This window comes from Halichoeres trimaculatus, unplaced genomic scaffold (assembly GCF_033239565.1).
Source record: "Halichoeres trimaculatus isolate MK-OKI-2021-1 unplaced genomic scaffold, fHalTri1.1 fHalTri1_scaffold_13, whole genome shotgun sequence".
Classification (NCBI taxonomy): Eukaryota; Metazoa; Chordata; class Actinopteri; order Labriformes; family Labridae; genus Halichoeres; species Halichoeres trimaculatus.
The window spans coordinates 12,314,703-12,337,661 of record NW_027437191.1 but is presented as its reverse complement, the minus strand read 5'-3'; the positions used below and the strand labels follow the sequence as shown (position 1 = coordinate 12,337,661).

The following is a 22,959-nucleotide window of genomic DNA, read 5'->3' as shown; positions in this document are numbered from 1 at the left end:
ACCAAAATCGAGATTAAAATTCAATTAATTGTCCAGCCTTATATACCTAAAAAAGTCCCTTATTCAGTACCCATTCCAGTATTTACGTTACACTTGACCCTGTGACGTTATATTTGACCACCAGAGGGACACTCAGTGAGGAAAACTAAATTATTAAAGCTTTATGTTGGTGTTTGCTTGAAGAAAAGGCACATATAGAACAACAAAAAAGAAGGTCTGACAGCAAAGACTTGACTAGCACACACTAAAGTGATTGATGGCATTCACTGTTCAGTTCATGTTAACTGGCAAAGATCCCTGATGCATCCCCAAGAATAAAACTGTTGTTTTTTGAGATGTTAAAGTCACACAAAAGCAGAGGAAGGGTGAAACTTGGCAGCAAGAGCTCATTTTTTAATCTCAGTCTATTTATATAGCAGCCCCCTCTCCTGGCTGACACAACAACACGCAGCAAAAACCAATTACTGAGCACACCAGAGAGAGTTCATTATCCCTGTTTTTTAGACAGTAGATGTTGTATTAGTTTCTGAATGTATTTCAGGTTTTGATGAGATGATCTGTAAGGTCTCAGAGGGCTTAACATCATAAAACAATGCATGATAATGAAGTGGGATCAGAATGAGTTCTAATTTAGAGCTAATTATACCGTGTTTCAGCTACTGAGTTCAGATGCCTAATTTTCTTGAATTGCAATGATGCAGTCTTCAAATTTCAATCATCAGATCTAGGAAATCCTAGCAATTGGGCAATTATGATACATATTCACCCTGCAGCCTGTTAGTGTAGCAAATATTTCAGAATTGCAAGCCCTATGGTGGAGCTGCAGCACCAAGGTGCATGGACCAGATGGTAATCAGCAATATGCCAGAAGATACAGGGTCTGCGCGGTGACAGAAGGAACCCCTCTGCACAAAGTCCCTCATCCAGTTGGTACATGATGTTTTGTCCAGCCCCCTCTCATGAAAGCATAAAGTCCTTTCATCAAGGAAGAGAAACACATTTTCTGCAGCTGTCTTCTGGCACCAGGGGAGGGTCACTAACACCGACGCCATGACCAAGTGCAAAAGGAAGTCAGTGAATCCATCTGTAGCATTTTTGATCACATCAAACATCTCCAACCAGCAAGGTGATTTTCCAAAGATTCATCAACATCAAATGACTTTGCTGGAACTCACAATGCTCTGGGAGGAGAGAATGGAGGAGTCCAGCAGCAGAAAAAAGGGGGAATATGAGTGTCATAAATAGAGGGTGATGTGTCAAAGACTGTCCATCAGCAAAGCCTCAAAGGCTGCAGAATAAGGCTGTGGATCTAGGGGAACAAGCTGTGGTCTTAGGCCACTGAGAGGGGGTCTAAAGTTAAAAGACCTGAAATCACCCATGTTGCTGTAGACTGTTAAATACACAGCCTGGCCAAAAAAAATCACACACACTAATATTTTGTTGGGCCGCCTTTAGCTTTGATTACGGCAAGCATTTACTGTGGCATTGTTTTGATAATCTTCTGCAATGTCACAAGATTTTTTTTCCATCCAGTGTTGCATTAATTTTTCACAAAGATCTTGCACTGATGATGGTAGAGTCTGACTGCTGCCAGTCAGCAATCAGTGAGGCTAACTGGAAAAAAAGGCTTTGATTTTCTAGGGAGCATAAAGATTGGATTCTGGAGCAATGGTAGAAGGTCATGTGGTGTGATGAGTCCAGATTGACCCTGTTCCAGAGTGATGGGCCATCAGGGTAAGAAGAGAGGCAGATGAAGTGATCACCCATCATGCCTAGTGCTTACTGTTCAAGCCTGAGAGGTCAGTGCTACGATCTGGGGTTGCTGCTGTTGGTCAGGTCTAGGTTCAGCAACAGTCTGTGATCAAAGAATGAGGTCAGCTTACTACCTGAATATACTGAATGACCAGGTTATTCCATCAATGGATTTTTTCTTCCCTGATGGCACGGCCATATTCCAAGATGAAAATACCAGGATTCATCAGCCTCAAACTGTAAAGAGTGGTTCAGGGAGCATGAGACATCATTTTCATACATCAATTGGCCACCAGAGTCCTGACCTGAACCCAATTGAGAATCTTTGGGATGTGCTGGAAAAGGCTTTGCTCAGCGGTCAGACTCTACCATCATCAATGACGATCTTGGTGAAAAATTAATGCAACACTGGACGGAAATCAACTTTGTGACATTGCAGAAGCTTACCGAAACAATGTGTGTCCTAATAAAAGCTAAATGTAGAAATGTAGTCCAATGAAATATTAGAGTGTTATTGGTGGTGACTTTTTTTGTGGCCAGGCAGTGTTTGTGGATGTAGTGTCTATGACATGTTGTCCATATAGTTTTAAACTGCAGCTGCTGCTCAGCCCTGGTACTATACGTTCCAATGATTATGTGTTGAGGAGGTGCATCATTACATGCGTGTACTTATTACCATTGTACATCACTTTTTTAGCTAAAAATTAAGTTTTGCTAAAAGTGAACCCATCTCTAAATTTTATGCTAAGCTCACAACCCCTGGCTGTGAAACCAGAGATGACCTACATGACAAAATATCTCTTCCTAAAAGGATTTCGACATTCTTTACAATCATTTAAACATTAAGGGGTTAGATATGGCCTTGGTGTCCTCTTCAGACAAAGAAGGCCAAATGACTGACTTACTGAGCTAATCATTCATCTGAACTTCGAACAGTAACAGACACCTTGTGGAGCCAAAATGGACGAATGTAGAGGGGGTGCTTCAACTCCCCCATTCTACATAGGTGTTGTTCTTCTGTTTGAGTTATAATCATGATTCTGTGATTTCTCAACACTTAAAGAAACTTTGAAAGGATTTTGTCTTTGAGGAAATCACGCAGTATGTCTATGATTTCTTTACTTTCAAACAGTATAAGAATAAAACTAGACTATCCTGTGAAAAGTACACATAAGAGATAGTAGTAGAGATAGTAACGACCTGCTTTGTCACAGGGGAGGAACCACAAAGGTTTAAAGGCATGGAACAATGATCCCTGCCCCTCCTCTCCTCGTTTATAGCCCAGATCAGTTTTATGGTTATGGTGATCGTTGTTGAAGATTAAACTGTTGGGAAATCCAACCTCTGGTTGGTTAGCATGCAGGGTGGGGCGGCATGCTCGGCAAAAATGTTATCGCTTTGATGGTGAACTATGGTCCATGTTTATCATAATTCTGATACAATGACACAAAGAAAGTATAGCTCCATATGGAAAACCTTATCTTTCCTTTAAACTAAACTTTAAACCTCATTAATCTAATGCGGTTACCTTAAATGCCTTTAATACCATCTGTTAGAGATCCCATCAAGTGATTTGACCAGTCAATCCATGACCTTGACTGCCAAACATACTTTACTGTTCAGAGACAGCAGGATGAGATTTTGATTTGGTGTGGCACTTTTTTGAAGGTGTTTTTACAATCAATCAAACAAAATAGAGCAATTTTGTTCTTAATGATGAATAACAATGGTGGAAGTCTGGTGAAAGGCATAATTACAATGAAGAGAAGGAATCATCATGAACACAGTTCATGAAATTCCTTTTCAATTTTTGAACAGACACTTTATATCTAACTACAACTTTATCCAACTACTACTTATTTTTTCTTTGCAATATATTGTGAAGACACTCATTTCGTCAAGACAGCTCTGTCATTTTCTTTGATAAGGCCTTTGCTGAGCTCATTCAGATTTTAAATCTCAGATCAGCAGTGTGTCCCTGTGTGTACTGATAGCACACCTCACAGAGCAGCCCTATCTGACAAGCCGCAGAGCACACGGGTTTGCTCAGGCATGGAGTTCACCCCTGGTTTCTATGGTCTTACAGTAAACAGGTTAATAATTACTTTGGACCACTTCCAGATTAAAGCCACTGCTACAATGACATGTACAAGTGCTGTGCATGCTTTAGATGATTTTATATGGTTTATATTTCATCATTGGTTCAGAGACACCGTGTGGGAATAACCCAAGTTCAGGGGCCCTGATATTTATAAGAAATTGTTTGGATGGTGTTTATCAATTTGTGCTTAGTTCTTTTAATGCAATATAATTTATTTTCCTGATTAACAAATGAGATGAAGTGTCATCCAGAAACTGTAGGATTCTTTGTTTGTTGATACCCACTGAGGGGTGTCAAAGTCTGCAGTGCTGGGTCTTGTAGCAGCAGCTTTACCCTGGTACAGCCTGCAGATAAAGAGGTAGAGCCTGGACCTCCTCTGGGCCTTAATGTTCTTACCTTGACAAACAGTGAGATTTCAGGGTGGCCAGGATCAGCTGGAGCAGCGCTGCTCTCATCCAGACTCACATTCTCCAGAGTCTGAATCGGCGGGTCGTCGCACGGGTCTCCTGCTGAGGAAGAGGACGATGAGGAGGAAGAGGAGCGCCTGGATCCATCATGCACCTCACCATTCACCTCAACCTCCACCACAGGCTCTGGCTCTGGCTCTGGCTCTGGCTCCGACTCTGACTCCGACTTGGCTTTCACCTCTTCTGCCACCTGTGCCACCTCCTCAGCTTTCTCCTCTTCATCCTCGCTGGAGGAGGAGGAGGAGGAGGAGGAGCTGTGTTTGTCTTCGTCCCTGATGTCCATGTAGTCCGGCGTGCCTAGCTCTGCCTCTGCAGCAGCGTGCACCTCCACCTCGCTGTACAGCTGCTCGCTGGCCTCACCTGTGTTTTCATACTGGGGCTCTTTGTCCGGGCTGTCAGATCGATCACTGCTTGAACTGTGCACACTTCTCTCATCCACTGTTTCATACACGTTTTCCATGCTTGCTGGTTTTGTTGTTTTTGGATGGACCCAGGTTAAATGTGAAGGAGTGTTGAAGTGGTCCAACTGGTGGATCACAGTCCGCCTGCCTCTGACTGACTGAGCGTCCGGGCAAATTCCAGTGTTAACTCATAAAAGACCTTTGATCCTCCAGGTTAACCAGTGATTTATGCAAAAACTCGGGGCTGGACCTTCAAGGGCGATAGCAGCAAGAGACGTCATTTTAAGGATGTTTATCTGTAGTAAAGTGGAAAGTGACCCATGCTTTTTTTTTTTTTTTTTTTTTTTTTTTTTTTTTTTTAATTTTTAGCATTTTCAACAACACTAAAAAGAGAACAGAGTTGTTTTAAAAAGACCAATTTAGCCAACCTTGTCCAAACAAGGCTCCAACAGTAACATTTAGTTTAAATAATTTGTCCCAAAGATTTTGCTCTGAAACTTCTAGGGTGGGCCTGTGACGTCCCTAAGAGCGTCCCCAGTAGGTTTTCTCAAAACCAGGTTTCTTGTCCAACTTTTGGAAAAATTCAGTTTTTTTTGTGGGCTATTTTTCAGGGCCAAACAGGCCTGTTTTTAGCCTTTCACCGAAAGGTCTGTAACTCCACAAAATGTAGCCAGAGGGCTTCCAAACTTCTGGGGTGCGTCCGTGAGGTCCCTTGGAGTGTCCCCAGTGAGTTTTCTCAAAACCAGGTTGAGGGTCCAACTTTCAGAATAACACAGTTTTTTGCGGGCTACTGTTCAGGGTAAATTAAGCCTGTTCTGAGCCTCCCCTGATAAGTCCAGAGAACAATGCCACTTAACAAGAAATTAAAAAATAACCTGAATTACATTCAAAGATCTGCCTCTGGAGTAAGTAAATGTACTTGTTTAGTTTCTTTCTTTCTTATCAAGCTAGCAGCTTAGTAATTTAACCCTATTATGTATTAAGGTGGGAGTAAGAAATCAAAATAAAATACATTGGAAATTTTGCTTGACAATATCAAAATCAGGATTCTGTCTTGAAAGTTTTTTTTTTTTTTTTTTTTTTTCAAATTAAAATTCTTTATTTCTGTCTTTGTTTATAAACTGCATAGGAAAAAAGTTCCCACTTTTTTCCAGCAGAGGGTGAAATGTTTCTCAAAATTTAAATCAAACTGGCACCCCAAAAATCGTAATCAAATTGAATTGTGAGAACAAGCATATCGCCCCAGCCCTGTCATTTATTTTTGGATGTTATGTGAGGTTTTCCGAGTTAAAGCTCCTGCGTCGAGTTTCTAGTGGGTTATGAAACATAGTAAAATGAATACAGATGTCACTTTAAAACCTGTAAAGCAAAAAAAAAGAATTATCAAGAAAAACATTAATTACTTCTTTTTATGCATTTATTTATATATTTATTTCTTTTATTTTTATTTTCTATGTACAAACCATTTCTTTCCTTTTGTTTTAAGTTATTTTTGGGCTTTTTACCGCTTCAGTTAAATAGTAGACAGGACAGTGTATAGTGCAGGAAACACGGCACGAGTGGGGAGTGGCCATAGGCTGAACAAAGAGTGGATAGTGTAATACCCCCGTCACAGGTGCAGCCATTGGTTGCAGTTATGCAGCCAGAGTCTGTGCCGTAAATACTGTGAGGGACTCGGACAGAATCTCAGTGGAGCTGGGTGACAAAAATAATATTTTTTTTCTTTCAAGATTCTAATCACTACTTGACTCTACCTCCCAACACATTTTACAGACCCCGAAAAAAATTAACAAGAATGGCAGCTGTCAATCATCGTTAAACATGATGTAACAGCTTGTTTTAAAACCCTTATAACTGATGGAAACAAAACTTGTCAGATAAAAGAGGACTTGAATACAAGGCAGCTAAATAATATCTTCAAATCACCACAACAATTGGACGTAAGAAACATTTTTTACGAGGTGTATTAATTTTTTTAAAGTTTGACCACAGCCCATCTGGAATGACTGGAAAGCCAGATTTTTTTTTTACCTATACTGCAGCCAGCCACCAGGGGGAGCAGTTTTTCTGCCCCCCCCCACTATCTCACTTTGAGCTGAGCAAGATGACGTTCATTTTTTTTTACAGTCTATGGGAGTGACATGCAGGAAAGAGGCCAGATTCGAACCCAGGCCACCTGTATAAGGGAAAACCTCATGGAGCGTGACCTTAACCACTTGGCCTTCTGCGCTCGAAGTACACACCATTTATTAAATATCTGGTGGGGCGTATGTGTCAGATCAAGTGATCCACTACCAATACAGATGTTTTCACAATTTCATGGCACAGATTTTAAGTAATGTGTTTGAATAATTATCAAAAGTGATATTTGTATTATCTAGTCAAAAAAAAAATATCAATCACACATGTACAGGATAAAATCAGTGAAGAGCACACTGTTCATACCACAGAGGGTGGCTTTTGGAGATTTAGCATTTAGCATCCAGTATCTCACAAATGAAAATATATGAAGGTTTTGTTCTTACACAAGAACTTGTACACACAAAGAAAAAAAAAACTTTCACACAGCTCACTTTAGTTTCAGAAGACTCTTTATTTGCATCAACATGGCAAAGATAGTTAATTTGTAAATCATAATATTAAATAATCATTCTTTAAATCCAAGTTAGTAATCCGCTGAGATAAACCTGATCTTATATTCATTCTTTCAAATAATTTCCAAATAATTATTTAAATATATTCTTGAAATATTTCGTGTCACTTTTAAAAATTCAGGGGGAAATTATCAGACACCTCTTTCATAAAACAACATTTATCAGAAAATGAACAATTTCCATATAAATTCTTTCAATTTATGAATTTAATACTTTGTAAAAACTATATATCACAGTGATGTCTGTCATTTTTTTGGGCCACAGGTATTAGTCAGTGCATCTAAAAGCAGAATAAGTAAATCCAACCAATCGTTTCTTAAACGATGCTGAAAAAATATTGGTTATTTGTTTGAAGATTTGAATTCTACTTGACTTTCTACAACTACTTTCATTAAAAAGCTTTTTGGCAAGAGGCACCTCACCTTTTTTTCATCATTTCAAATAGCTACTACAAACAACAAGTGCAAATTAAACATGACCTAAAAAGCATCCAGCGACTGCCCCTTCCTTCTGATTCATTTCTATCCTATAGTGCAAATCAGGGGAACAGTTCTCGCAAGTCGTGCCAAAATAGTCTTCTCAACCGAGCAACAACAAAACCCTTAAAAATCCCTAAGACGAAATACTGACCAATAGCAATTGCACTTCACATTTCACCAACAAATGACCATGGTTATGACAGTCCATGTTTGAACAGGAGGGCAGTACACAGTCGTCTATACAGAAGAATGTCCTCCAAACACAAATGCTACAAAAGAACAGACTGACACACAAACAACTGCACACATTTGAGAGACGATCTCTGTTATTTAAAAGGCAAATGGTTACTGACTACCAAAGAGCAATCATGGAATGACCTACATGTGTGAGCAGTGGTCTGGCACATGAAGCAAGACTCCAGTTTAACATTCGCTTCCATGTTTAACATTCAAAAACAGTGCTGACCCCCGCTGATCTCCTGAAACTGGGTATTGAATACTTTTCTGACGTAACAGTCATTTTATAATAAAGGAGCAGCTGATTCAGAGCTCACGCTACAAGCAATTACAAACAATTAGTGGCAAAACCTGGTCAGGCCTTTTCCTTCTTGACATACAAATCTGTTTGCATAGATTTGAAAATGCCCAAATACTGTCAGATGGTAAAGGTGTCAGTATGCTTCAAATGAACTGCTTGTTTTGGGTTATCTTTGACGTTCTGTCTTTATAGTGCTCGGATGCAGATGATGCGAATGATGCTGAACTCAGCAATATGATCAAGATACGTGCCCTTTATCATTTCAAACACCAATATCCATTAGCATGGGGGACTTGTTGTATATACAGTGCTTAACAAATTTATCAGACCACCTGTCATAAAAATGAGGAAACCACCCAGCATCATGAAAGACACTTGAATTTTTAGAGACTTCATTTGTTTCATTTTGAGAAGGGGTGAGGAGTTTCAAACTATTTCTATGTTTTGTTTTTCCAAATTTGAGCCAGATATCAAAATATCAAAATAGGAATGGGTACCGAATTAGGTACTTCTATAGGCTGAATCCTGTCAAAAGTACCGAGTACCGATTCACATGAAATCAAAAGGTACCATGTTTAAGTACCTAAGCGCATCTTTGTGACTGTGAGGGAGTGGAAGAGTAGGTGATTTTCCATGCTGAACATAAACACAGCATTGCAAGGTTATATATTGAAGAATAAATATGTTAAAATTAAAAAAAAAATTGCTCTTAAATAAATTAATATTTTTTTACCACATAAACACAAAAAAGTACCAAAAATAAGTACCGTTGAGAACCGGTACCGATTGCCAGGTACCAGGCATTGGTACCGTATCGTTTCAAATGTGAAAGGTACCAATCCCTACAACATAGAACCATTAAAACACATTTTTCTGTTCAGGAACATTAAAAAATAAAAGCAATTTGTCAACAAAAAATAATAGTGCTTTACTTTTTTCCTACTTTGATGTGAAACAGTACATTTGAGAATTCATGATTGACAACAATAATTGTATTTTAGCATTAAGTTTATAATTTTGATTAAAGAGCATACTGGTGGATTAACCATCACAGAAATATTAAAGTGATTTGGTCGTCAACTAAATACTTTAAATTTAGGGCAGTGGTGGCTAATATGTTACACTGGGTGGTGGTCCAATAAACGTGCTGTGCGATACAACTGCTGTATTTATATTCCAATTTAAAAGTGATACAGCACTCCAAACAGATTTCCCTTTCAGCGTGACTCACAGCTTCATGGCTTCTTGAGGTGGCTCTTCTGACACTCATCCTGCAGTTGACCTTTTAAGCCTGCTTCTTAGTCTAGTCAATCAGAAATCATGACATATCATTATGTGATTGTCTTGCAATGTGTCCACTATCTTACAGTCACTGTCTCATGATAATTTGTGGGCAGTGCTTAAGATAAGGCATGGGATGGGATCAAACTATGAGTCACTCAGGGATTCCCATCCCGTGTGTCATAATATTTAGATATTCCTGCCAGATAAGGAGTATAAACTACAATGGAAGACTAGGATTCACTAGTTAATGTGGTGAATACACTACACTGTGGAGTGTTTTAGCTAATGTTAGCTCAGGATCTTTTCTAGGTTTTTAGGATTACTGGAGTGTTCTTGTTCACAGTTTCACGGTTCAAGGACTTTGAGCTAAGACGCTGCAAAGGTCACTTTCCCTTTAAGACAAACACAAACCATAAATATTCCAATAGAGTAACTTCAGTCTCATACAAAAAAACTTACATATTATCTTCCTCTTACTTTCTTTATGGCACAGCATGCCTGTTAAGGGGATGAAAGCTGAGCTGCACCTTTTGTTTTCATCTCTGCCAAGGAGGTTAATGATTTCGGGAGAGTTTGTCTGCGAACAACATAACTCAAAAAGTAACAAACAGATCTTGAAGAAATTTTCAAGAAATGTTCAAAATAGGATAAGGAAGAAGTGATTAAATTTTGGAGTTGATCTGGATCACCGTCTGGATCCAGGAATTTTTTAAAGGATTCTTTATCATTGTAAGATAGGGTCGTTTTCGCCATATGTGTATAAAACTCCACGATAAATGGTAAGATTGCTTTGCAAAACAAAACAAGACAAGGTCACCATAATTTCTGACGAATGTAAAAGTACAATCCAGATCCTGGCAATACTCTGGATACTAAGATCATGTAATAGATCATCATTTTTTCCAACACTGTCAGGTAACAAATTATTGTACAAACCTGCAACTAACACCAAATTGTAGCAGACAGTCTGCTGAAAGGGAGTATAACATTAAAGTAGGACTAAAGCGTTGTGTGACAATCACAGTATGCTTGGAGGAGGTCTGCGCTCTCAGAGTGCTTTTCTAGTTTTTATTGTTTCTGTCCATCTTTTTTGAAGTTTTGCGTAACAGCAGCCACAAAAATGCTTGGGTGATTGGGTGTGGATTGGACATGTACACTAAATTGTACTTTACATTCAAGCAAAAAACTGCGAAACAATTTTAAGTGTTCACTATCTATCATTTAAATCTACAAAATTCAAATGATCCCTCAGCAATCGATTCTTGTATTGCCCTGCTCAGCCTTGGGCTTTGTCTGAATGTGACTTTTCAAAGCTGATTATTTGACATCTCGTCCTCAGCTCAGCTAAAGATCAGATGTTTAGAGGGGAGAAAAGCAAGCAAAGTTCAAGCTTCATGCTCATGATCAACATCTGTTTTCCTCAAAATTACAACAGCATCACTATGAATGCCGTCAAGTAACGATTGTCTGAGAGTGTCTGCATTTTTCTTGTTTCAACTTTCATTGCTTCTGTCCCCTCTTTCAACACTAAAGCGTACTGACACCTTTGTGTTACCTTATTCATGGTTTTGGCAAACAAAGCTTGATACCTGGATTCACAGGTTTAAGTCCTCTCTTAATTTTTAATCCTAAAATGACAATGAAGATGACAAGATGATAGTAGGCAGAATTCACAATCAAAGCAAAGCCACTATAAAGCCCATGTAAAGGTTTATTATCTTGATTAAGTCTGCACCAGAAGCAAACCCTTGACAGTCCCCTCACAAACAGGCAAACAGGGTTCACCTCTGTACATGATTAGGAGGTAAGATTAGATTCCCTTGATCTTTCTCTCATAAAAAGAAACTCACACTGGCATTTAGTCGTTAAAAGGGAAGCGTTTGGGGATGCTTCTGTGCAGAGCAGACTACCTTGGGGGAGCAATACCTCCTCTTCTTTTACGTCTGCCATTATTTCCTCTTCTTCAGCTACAGGTGCAAGTCTTCTTGCAGTAAGGGCTGAGACATCTCCCTGCGTCTGTGTTTGAGCGACGGCAGCTGTTTGAGTGTCACTTGCCTTATGTAGACCACCAGAAAGCCAAGCACCATCACCACACCCAGGAGGGAACCCACAACGGGGGCGTAGGAGTGCCCGGTGACCCTGGGAGGGGTGCTGGGCGGGGATGGAGTCATGTCTGGGGAAAGCAGGTCTATAACATTCCGGAGGGAGCCATTATTTGGGAGAGGCTTGACAGACAGGATCTGGCACATGAGAGGGTAAAGGTCGACAGAGCGCATGGAGGTCTTGACGTAGTTCTGGCGTAAGGCTGGACCACCGGCCACAAATACTGGCTGCATGCTGCGTAAGGTGTTGCTGTAGCCGTGGTTTCCCACTATGGAAAAAAACACAAACAGGAAATTTGATTTAATTCATTATTGCATAGTTAAATTCACATCTCAAATTCCCTCTTCCCACACTGCAAAAACTGAAACCTAAGCAAGTGTTTCTGTCTTATACTGAGCAAAATCACCTTATCAGACTCAATATATTCACCTGATGAAGTTGTTTGCTCGTGCTTGACGTAAAACTTCATTTTTAACCTCTTATAACTGATGGAAACAAAACTTGTCAGATAAAAAGGGCTTGAATTCAAGGCAGCCAAATAGTATATTCAAATCACCACAACAATCTGACGCGAGAAACATTTCTAAGAGGTGTATTAATTTTCTTAAGTTTGACCACAGCCCATCTGGAATGACTGGAGAGCCAGATTTTTTGACCTATACTGCACCAGCCACCAGGGGGGGCAGTTTTTATGGCAAACTGTTTAACCCTGTAAAAATTGCAAGATATTAAAAGAAAAAATGGCCTGAATTGCTTTTAAAGAGTATAAAAAAACTGCCAGTGAAGTAATAAAAAAAAAGTGCCTTGAATTGCATTTTTTTTTTTCAATTCGAAGATTTTTTACACAATTGGCAATTCTATTGTACTCCCTTAAAGGCCTCGTTTTTGTTGTTTCATTAAGACATTTTCTGGCCTTGTCAGGTGAATGTGGCTCATATTGAGTCTGATAAGATGTTATTACTACAAATAAGCCATAAACACCTGCTTAGATTTCAGCTTTCGCAGTGCATGAATCTCAGGCAGCACACTTTGTTTGGAGATTTATGAAATCTGGCCCTGCTGCTCTGTCAGATGATTTACTGCCATCCCTGTTTGTCCAAACAGACTGGTTACTGCTAAATCAATCACAGCAACGCACAAGCAAAACAGAAAATGAAAGACCTGTAATGAAAGCTCAGACTGTGGAGCCACTGCTCCCAGACTCCCCAATTATTACACCCCCAGAGAACTGACAGGGTTTACTTACTGTGTTGTTCAAATCCAATACTGTTAATCAAAACTTCCCATGGAGGCAGTGTTAGTGAGTGAGTCAACCAGGTGCAGTAGATATGACTTATCCTTTATTTGAAGGCACCATGAGGGGTTTTCTTCTCCATATTAACCACAAGCAATTTAAGGGCTCCCAAACACACCCTTACAAACTAGAAGTGATGCAACACATAGTGTCATGGTTTGGGGTTTCTGTTGTGTTTCTGTTTTTCTGGGTTTGGGTTTCGAGGTTCTTGTTTTTTTTTGTGATTCTTGTCTTGTGTTTTCTTGAGTTAATTTTAGCTTGTCTTGTTGAGTGTTCTGTGTTCCCTGTTTTTGTCTTTAGTTTGTATCCTATGTGGTTTTTGATTTAGTACCTGTCTTGTGTATGTCTTTTTTTGTAATTATTCTTAGTGTGTCTGTGTCTTTAATGTATTCAGTCTCTGTCTTGAGTTTCTCTGGCTCAATCCCAAACCGCCCCCTACACACTCTCCCTATACACTAACCCTCCATTGGCGTGTTCTCGTGGAGGGTCTGCCACATTAAGGGCTGTCCCAAACCACGTAGTGCAGAGGGGCAGTACTTCCTTTAGCTCTTTAACAGCGAGCCTGCATCAATGCACACTTTGGACGACTTTGACAGGAAGTGCAATGGCAAAATGGAGGAGGAAATGTCAGAAGGTAACAGGATTAAAATACATGTGGAATCACTTCAAATTATTTTAAGTATGATGTAGCCCCTGTCATTGTAACGGCGTCTGATTTTATTTTGAATACGAAAAAATGAGACAGCAGGTGCAGCTCCAAACTGAGACTGGCTCTCATTTCACACACACAAGAGACAGGGGAGCAGGTATCTACCCTACCCCAATGAAATCCATCTGTGTCACTGTTATCTCTGTGTCAATCTAAGCGTTATATCGGAAACATACAGCTTTTATCAGTCCTGTGTAGCGACCCTAGCTACTTGCAATCTGTGCCACAGCGTAACATCCATACACAGAGAGCGTCTTTCTGACACTCGGAAGTAAAGGAGTAGTGTGTAGGGGGTGGTTTTGGATTGAGAACCCCTGTTTGGTTTGGGTCTTCTTGTGTTTCCCTCCTCGTGTGTTTCACCTGTGTCTTGTTCCACACCTGTGTTGATCACTCCCCTGTCTATATAGTCTCTGTGTCCCATGTGCTCTCTGTTGGTTCATCGGTATTGTTGCTGTCGTCATGGTTTGTGGCTGTCTCTATCTCGTGTGCTTCCCGTGCTTATGGTTTCGCGTGAGTTTTGGAGTGTTTCTGTTTTTATTTCTTTTGATAGAGTTTTTTTTGAGTTTTTGAATTTTGAGTTTAGTTAAAACAAAAGTTTTTGTTTTATCTGCTATTGTGTCCTCTCTTGTCTTTTCACTGTGATTTATGACACATAGTTAGCTTTAGCATATTATATATCTTCTTCAGGGTTTTGCCTTATTTAACCTGGGTTTGTTTTTACATACTAAATAAACAGGTCAAAAAAAGAAAGAGGAGGAGAACTGATATAAAGATAAAAACACTTACACCATGCAAAAAGTCAGTTTGAAAAAGAATGTGGAAAAAAATGCATTCAACACAGTCTTTGTCTTAAAAGATGCAGATAATTTAAAAAAAAAAAAAGCATTATTGTAACTTTTGTTTTCATCATCCCATGAGCTGTCAGGGTTATAACACTACAAATCTTCACCATCTGTTACTGAAGTTAGCGGAGTCTTTGAGAACAGAGCTACAATTTGTAATTGGTGCTGTTAAAGGCAAGCATGAAGAGTTAGAGAGTGGGATCTGAAATTGACATTGAGAGATTGAAGTAGAACAGGATCATATTAATATTAAAACGGTGTCAAGATATGAAAGGGTGTACCTCATTCACTTCAAGATACACAGAGATGTCAAATTGCTTGCAATGCAAATTTAGGGAATGTCATTTCATTCTTGTTTGAAGGTCCTGTGACAAGTTTGACCCAGAACATCTGATATTCTCTCTATTTTTAAAAAATCTATTCACAGTCTGTTCATTTTTTAGTGAGCTATCAGTCTTTGTCCTCTTCTTTGAAGTAATCTTTTCTATCTTTTTTTTCTATCCTTTTATGCATCTATTCAGCGAGGACAGTGAATAGAGCAGGAATCAGGGTCAGAGTGGGGAGTGACGTGGGCCTCCAACACAACTTTCAGGCCATTCTGGTGCCTCTGATCAGTCTAGGGGAGAGTTAAGAATACACAATAATTTGGGTTCAAGTGAGTGTTGCATCTTCACTGAGAAGGAGATGTTTCTTCTGGTGGTTTACCCCACTTTCTGTCCACTCTTAGGAGCGTTTTTTAAACACTCAATTCAACCTGTTATCAGTATAAAAATGTACGGTTATTCTGTGGTCAGGTTTTAGAAACAATACTATACAACAGAGGCAACGTCTATCAAGTTTTGACCGTCACAGAGCAACTGGTGTTTTGGAGTTAATAGCGACCATGCTAACTGGTGACTTTCTCAGCTGACAGCATCAGTGATTAATGGCTGAGAGTCACCGGTTAGCATGGTCACACTTTACACTGAAACACCAGCGACGTCTGTGGGTAAATAATTAACTCTGGACATAGTTTTCTGGTTCTTTTATTATGAACCTGGTCTCAGACTCAGCAGTCTGTGTGCTTTTTTTTTGGTCTGAGAGAGTTTCTGATTTATTGACACAGGTTTACGTCCTGGTCTGTCACAGTCTGGTAAGTGTCTATGGATAATGCAGTAATGAGCATCTAGTGACAGTTGTGTGTTTAAATTGCTCTCTGGGTACACGCCAGATTTCTTTCCTAAAAACGTCTGTCCACCTGACCTCTTCTGTCCACTCACTGCTATTTCACAAAACTGGGAGTCATTACTACCATCCATGTAAGTGATGATATTTAGTTTGAAAATGCGTTTTTTGGTGGTCAGCTCCTCCACGTCAGTAGACAAACCATTACACTCCGCAGTGCTTCTGCACCCCAATTGCGCACACATCCGGCGTTGTTGGTAAACAAATAATCCCTCTATATGTAAAATAAAAATAACTCCATTTCAGGGGGGTGGGTGCCTCCTGTATAATAGTAGGAGAAACACTGGGTAAAACTTAGTACTTTGATGGGCAGACAGATTCTTGTCAGGCTGCAGAGACAGCGTGCGGTGCAGTATTTGAAAAGTGTCATGTGGTGTTGAAGACTGGAAAGCTGGGCAAATACGTAACTTTTTATGGAGGGCTCCTGAAATGAGAAAGTGGGGCAATGCAGCAAATCTTATATTTGGTTACCTCATATAGCAGCAATCTGAAAAAATAGCAGAAATATTGTAATAAAACACAATACAATCATCTCCTTTGTATTCATAGTCATAACTGTGCATTACTGTTTAAAGTGGCCACTAGTATAATTTAGGTGATGTCCATCTGTCAGTGCCTTAAAGAGATCTTAGACAGTAAGATCTCTTTGGTGGATGGTGGAATATTTAATATTCAATACTGTATTTATTAGTAACCCAACAGGGAGAATTTTCTTAATGTTCATATGAATAATCAGTATATTATAATCTTCCAGCACCAGTAAGCTCAGGTTCCATGTGCAAAATCTGATAGTAATCATTAATAAGTGAGCACTGATGTGAGTCGTGCAGGCTGCAGCTACACTGATATCCATCAGAGCCTTCCCTGTAATGCAGATACCACTGACACAGCTGTGTTTTCATCTACATCATCTACACTCTTTTAATGTGCAGGAGAGTATTGTACGCAAACTATCTTTCAAAGCAGCAGGAGGACAGAGAGTCAGCAGGTTTTTCTGTCAGCCACACACTCCATCCAGTCATTTTACTGATTAACAAGACTTTCCCAGCAACACAGGCAGTAAGCAGTAACATTAGTAGGTGTAGTCAGCAACTGCAAGGAAAAAAAACTCCTTTTCCATTAGATTGAGATCTCTCAGGGAATCAGTGGAATTAAAAAATACTACCTGATCTAAGCTAGATAAGAAAAAGTAAGTGCACTTGGATGCAGTGACAGAGAAGCACATACTCCGGCTGCCTCTAAAGGAAAAACAAATCTGGCTTTCTTTGTTAATTAACGCTGGAAGAAAAATCTCCTGTGAAGCTATTCATAGAGCAGGAAGAATGTCTGCTGCAAGCAGCTGAAACCCGTTTCATGTGGGCAGCATTAACCAGAGTATTGTCTCAGCACAGCTCTGTGATAAAGCTTGAATACTCACACATGAAGGGGCTGCTCCTGTTCTGCACCACCGTCCAGCCTTCTTTGGCCTCGATGATGATGGGCATGATCCTGATGTTGTGCTGATAGTGGAAGTGCTCAGGAATGTTTTCCTTCTTGAACACCACCATGTTTGGGTTTGCATCCTCCAGCTTACTATAAACCTCTTCAAGCTTTCCTGCGAGATGGATGACAAGCAATGACAAGGGGTGTCAGCAAATATCAAGTTTATGACTCAAGATTGAGAGGCAAAGAAGCAGGAAGTTTGCAACCATTTTCATTTCATTACTACGTGAAACAACAGCATGCACAGGGTTGGTCTAGCATCTTTTCAAGAGGTTGTTAAACCTGTCTGGACCAGTGCGGCTACAAACTCCTGTGAAAAAAAAATAGTAGGAACAAATTTTTCAAAAACTGTCTGTCACTGTCTAACTGGCAAAAACATCATTTGCACCTTCTCAGTACCAAAACTTGGCAAACAGTTTGCAGCAAAATGTCAATATTCCTCTGCAAACTGTTTCCTTGGCCAAGTTTTATACCAAAATATTGATAATAATTTTTTGCAAGTTAGACAGTGTGCAGGATTTTGTAAACTTTATTCTCCTCACTCCTCAACGGTGTGCTCAGCTGTAAAATATGTATGACTTATAAGTCTACTCCTAGTAGGGATGCACCGATCTGATCCTGGTATCGGTTATCGTTCTGATACAGACCCTTAAAGCTGGAATGGGTATCGGTGGGAAAGGATCGGTCCAAACTTGACACTAAGGCTAAACTATGATTTAGTCCGCAGGGTATAAAATTTACAATTGAATTGTCATTTCTGTAAGTTCTAAAGGTTTTTTTTTAACCAGACTGCTGTTAAACATTTAAAAACTTATAGTTTGAATAAATATCAACCTCTGTAATTCAATATGTACCCATTTTGTGTCTTTTGCTCAAAACATTGCCTTATTCCACATTAGGGCATGCAGCTAATGATTTAACACTTGTATTGGATCAGTATCAGTATCAGTATCAATACCCAAAGCCCAGGTATCTGTATCTGTATCAGGACCAGAAAAAAATGGATTGGCTCATCTCTAACACAGAGTGCTCCACTACTGGTAATTCTAGCAGCTAAATTTGGTTACAAGTCGGCATGATTTGACGCAAAGCCAGGATACAGACAGCTTAGCATACAAACACATCAGTTGACAGGGGCTCAGCTGAAGCTCCAAATTCTTGATTTTTCTGAATGAATTTAGAATTTATTTTGAGCTTAAAGGCAAACAAAGTGCATCAATCTTCTTGTTGTACTGGTTAACAACAGCATTTACAGTCAAAAGTGTTTTAGAGTGATACCTTCTTTGGGCAGTATTGCCACCACTGGACTCTTATCCACCCAGGTGTAGAGGTCTCTGCTCACATACTGATCCAGTTCGATGATGTTATCAGGAGAAAGCTGTGCCATCCCGTGATCACTGGTAACAATCAGATTCACTTTGTCATACAGCCCTGCCCTCATCAGCTCATCTATGAGGAATCCAAGCTTCTGATCAATCTCGTAGATGACAACATCCATGAGGGGACTCTGTGGTCCAAGCTCGTGCCCACTCTCATCCGGTTCCTCCCAGTACAGAACCCCAAAATCCACCGCTTCTCCTTCAGGTGCCGTGAACCACTCAATGATGTGCCTCACTCTGGTTTCAAAGGAGACTGAGGCGTTATACTGGAGGTACCGGTTAGGGAATACGCCGTGAATCTTTACATCAGACCCTGGCCACATTGCTGCCCCGCTCCGCCCTCCAGCCTTCTGGATGGACACCCAGAGAGGCACAGCTTCCTCCCACCACCGAGAATCATAAATGCTATCTGTCTCCATGGAGAAGGAGCGGTTCAAAACAGGGTCAAACATCTCATTGGCCACGATGCCATGTGTCTCGGCATACATCCCTGTCACCAAGCTGTAGTGATTCGGAAAGGTTTTGGTGATGTAAGCGTTCTCCACTTGCTCCACCATAACCCCCTCATTTATGAGTTTGTGGAAGTTGGGTGTCGGGACCCTGTCGATGTAATCCCAGCGAAATCCATCAAAGGAGACGAGGAGCAGCTTGGGTCGGTCCCTCACAGTGTGGTTCCTGTGGCCATGTTGGCTCAGGGAAACCAGGGGGAGCAGCAGGACCCACAAGCAGAGGAGAGGACAGCAGCCTCCTGACAGCAGGCAGTGCAGCATCGTGTAGTAATAAGACTGCCTAAAAGAAAAACAGAAAAATAGCTTTAAAAGACTTCAGGGAGGCAAAGCTATTAACCCCTTGTATCTGGGACAAGTATACTGACTGAGTGTTAAGGTGTAAGCTGTGCCTCAAGAATCAGGAAGCTATGCTGTTTGGCAGTAAGATACCAGTACAGACTAAACTTAATTATTTTCCTCATAAATCCATCAAATAACTCTACGATGTAAAAATTTCTCAACATCATTTAATACCTTTCATAATATAAATACTCTGGTAAACATAATTCTTTATTGTTTAATGATTATTAAAAAAGTAAAAGAAAAGAGAAAAGGAGTCTCCTGCCCACAGACTTGTGATTTGACAGTGCCATCTGACCTTTGTGACTAAAGTTTCTGTTGTTGTTGTTTTTTTTTCCAACAAACCACGTTTCCAGACATTCAGCTAAATATTAACACTAAAAAAAGACATCCAACAACCATGATTTGGCATAGTTTTCATTCTGCCAATGATAAAATTGGGATTGTTGAAAGTCAAATACTGATAATACATCCAAATACCTCTGACTCCAAATGCAGTAATTTTTATACTGCAAACAAGAATAGAAAGACCTCCAGTTTGAATTAGTGCAAGGTAAATATTTGAGGAGCAAAATGTAACATGAATTTTGATCTCAAGCAGCATTTCACCGACCCTTTTTTTTTCTTGTCTTTTTTTTTTTTTTTAATGTGAAAAAACTGCCAAAGCATCTTAAGTTTTTGAGGTTAATCACACTGTTAATTACACAGCTTTGGGTAATACACTTATTGTTCAAACACACAGTGTTTAGATGTCACCCAGGGCTCTGAGAAATATGATGGCTTATTTTAATACAATTCGCAAGTAAGATAATTAATTTTCCAAAGCACTTTATAGAATAATCAAAGTAATTAGCTGTACCTTAATCAGAGTAAGAAAAATTATAAAATTCACCACATTTTACTTTTGATTTCAAATAATGTATGGATCTGGTAGAGTTTAATAAAGCCCAATAACTCATTGTTTCATAAATATTTTGTATCAAAGAGAAGTGGTTAAAAGTAAAGGACAGCCTAGAGAAACTACATTCTCTAACAATTTGTGGAGTGTATTTGTGGCACAGTAGAATAGATCTGAAGCATAAACTTAATTATTTTAAGGAAAATGTTAAGGAGATGGAGAGGATGAAGAATTGCTGTTTACTTTTATGTTGTATTAATAAATAAATGTTCCCAGGTACCAGCGCTGGGTTGTTTGTGATAAATTATTGTAAAGACAACAAGGTTAGGATATCACTGACTAAGTGTTTACTTTCTTTTAAACATAATGTTTGCGTTGAATGTGGCTGCTGACATTTTGTATAAATATTATTGCCCTGGTGATGTGACGACTGGGTTCTAATTTTATCAACATTTATTAATAAAGATATGAGGTTTTAGACCCTTTATATTTATCAATATCAGGACATTCCCCCTGAAACTGGCATTATTTGACACATCTGCCTCTGATCAATACAGCATTAGCTCTACAGACATGCAGGTCAAGTAATCAATGATGTCATTGGACACTAAGTAGACTAGATAAGCCGTGTGTAACGCATTTCTTAGAAACACTGAAGTTGGAATAATTCATGACACCCTTCGTATAAACAGTCTGACACATTACAGATGAAATACAGAGATTAGCATCAGGCTGCAGAGCAAACAGCAGAAACGCACTTCTCTCTGGAACAATGAAACAAAGACACAAAGCGGTTTGAGTGGAAAAACTGACATCAATGTCATGAAATGCTGAAAAACACAACATCAAATATCGTCAACAAGCTCACCTCGATATCTGATCCTGGACTGGCTCGTCTTCAAGCTGTACGCAGAATGAACAGCCGGGACGTGTTTATGTCCGAAAGGAAGTCCCGCCTTTCACCCTGCTAGCGCTCTCACTTTATCTCTGTCTGGTTTACAGACACATGAGGGACCAAACCAGACTATCTGAAGACAAAGGGCTGTACTCTGCTCTCTGCAAGTGCATGCTTCTCTTTGTGTGGAGCTGCAAACCCAAAAATCCACGGCGAGCTGCAAGTGCACTGGTCCTATGACGTAATGTAGGGTGAGGGAGGGACCGAGAGGGGGGTGAGGGGGTCTGCTTTTATTGATAGCCTTTTTGGTGTCAGTCAGTTACATGTCACTGTGCCTCAAATTTAGATTTTGAATACGTTTTATTACTAACTTTAATGTAAGGGGAGTTAAATCTGTGAAAAGGAAGAGAAACCTGCACCTGAATAAGAGATTTGATAATAAAACAACGCACTATAAATAGTGACATCCAAAAATACTGTTGGCCTAATTCTGTCAACGACTTTTTTTTGTGCAAAAGCTGAAAGTTGTAGTGCAATGGACGTGCTGCAGCCGTAATAATACAGAAATGCCGCTAGGTGTCAGTCACACTTCATCTTAAATCATCCAGAGCCTTTCTTCCAAACAATGACACCGCATGGTGAAAGTGATCTGACACTGCACTGACATTTAAGAGAGAGGCATTAGCCGGCTTCTTTCTCCATGTTGGTTCATTTACATCTGAAAAACGAGGGAGCTTTTTATTACATGGAAATGTATTTTGAAACCATTTCCTCAAAGAAATTGAGAGGTCGGTGTTAGAATGACTACAACTCTATGCCAAAAGTGTTAACCAACTGATACAGTATTAGGCTGTATGTGGCTGCAGATGATCATTTTATTGTTTTGTTTTTTTAACTTCAGGAAATAACACTTTGAAGAAAAATAATGAAAAAGGAATAGATAATTTACACAGAGGTTCCACAGTAAAACACAAGTCATTGAAGCTCCTGTGAGGAATATTGAACTGGATGTAAAACATCCATCTTTTATCTATTATTTACCACCTTGCTCCTCCATGGTTGCTGGGGGCTGGAGCCTTTCCTACCTGTCACTGGGTGCAAGGAAATGGGGTTGTAAAATAGACTGAAATTGATAGAGATGTCGCAATGAGATATGACAACAAGGCCATTGGCATAAAGGTTGACATTATCCAAATTGTATTTTTGAGCCTGTATCTCTCACTGAGAGTTTTGATTCATTTGACTTTTGTGCTTCATTCAGTATTGTAAAAAAACCTACCCAGTTCTTTAGTCGAACAGCTCCCAAAGATCACGAGAAGAGGATCCATTTCTCAGTTCAGCATTTATTCTGGTCACAGGTAAGGTTTGACAGCGCTGGTCCCAAAAGAATGAGCCCCAATATTCAGGAGCAATACAATTTTATAACAATCATTGCTACGCCTACAAGAGGTTGAGTTAAACTAAACACCCAAGAGAAATTGGCCAAAAAACATGACTGACACAACTGTCTCAACCCACAGCTGGTGTCAGTTTTCAGAGAGATGTGCTATCAAAGTGTGTGACTGTTGAATCAGAGCATGGAGCTAGGAGACTGGGTGAGAGTTTACAC

General features: G+C 39.7%; 1 protein-coding gene across 1 annotated transcript; it reads right to left on the bottom strand.

Moving 5' to 3' along the window:
* Nucleotides 1–7,393: 7,393 nt before the first annotated feature.
* enpp5 (ectonucleotide pyrophosphatase/phosphodiesterase 5) lies at nucleotides 7,394–21,567 on the bottom strand. Its single transcript, XM_074685650.1, has 4 exons — nucleotides 21,324–21,567; nucleotides 18,609–19,498; nucleotides 17,266–17,442; nucleotides 7,394–12,047 (listed from the first exon to the last, which is right to left on the bottom strand). Exons 2-4 carry the CDS (start codon nucleotides 19,477–19,479, stop codon nucleotides 11,644–11,646), a joined length of 1,452 nt encoding a protein of 483 aa, XP_074541751.1. The 5' UTR covers nucleotides 19,480–19,498; nucleotides 21,324–21,567; the 3' UTR covers nucleotides 7,394–11,643.
* Between the last annotated feature and the right edge of the window lie 1,392 nt (nucleotides 21,568–22,959).

Excerpts from the sequence above, each read along its gene's own strand:
- enpp5 (XM_074685650.1), bottom strand. The coding sequence starts at position 19,479 with ATGCTGCACTGCCTGCTGTCAGGAGGCTGCTGTCCTCTCCTCTGCTTG. Across the intron at positions 17,443-18,608 it reads GGCAATACTGCCCAAAGAAG|GAAAGCTTGAAGAGGTTTAT; the intron begins GTATCACTCTAA and ends TCCATCTCGCAG. Across the intron at positions 12,048-17,265 it reads CAGGAGCAGCCCCTTCATGT|TGGGAAACCACGGCTACAGC; the intron begins GTGAGTATTCAA and ends TTTTTTCCATAG.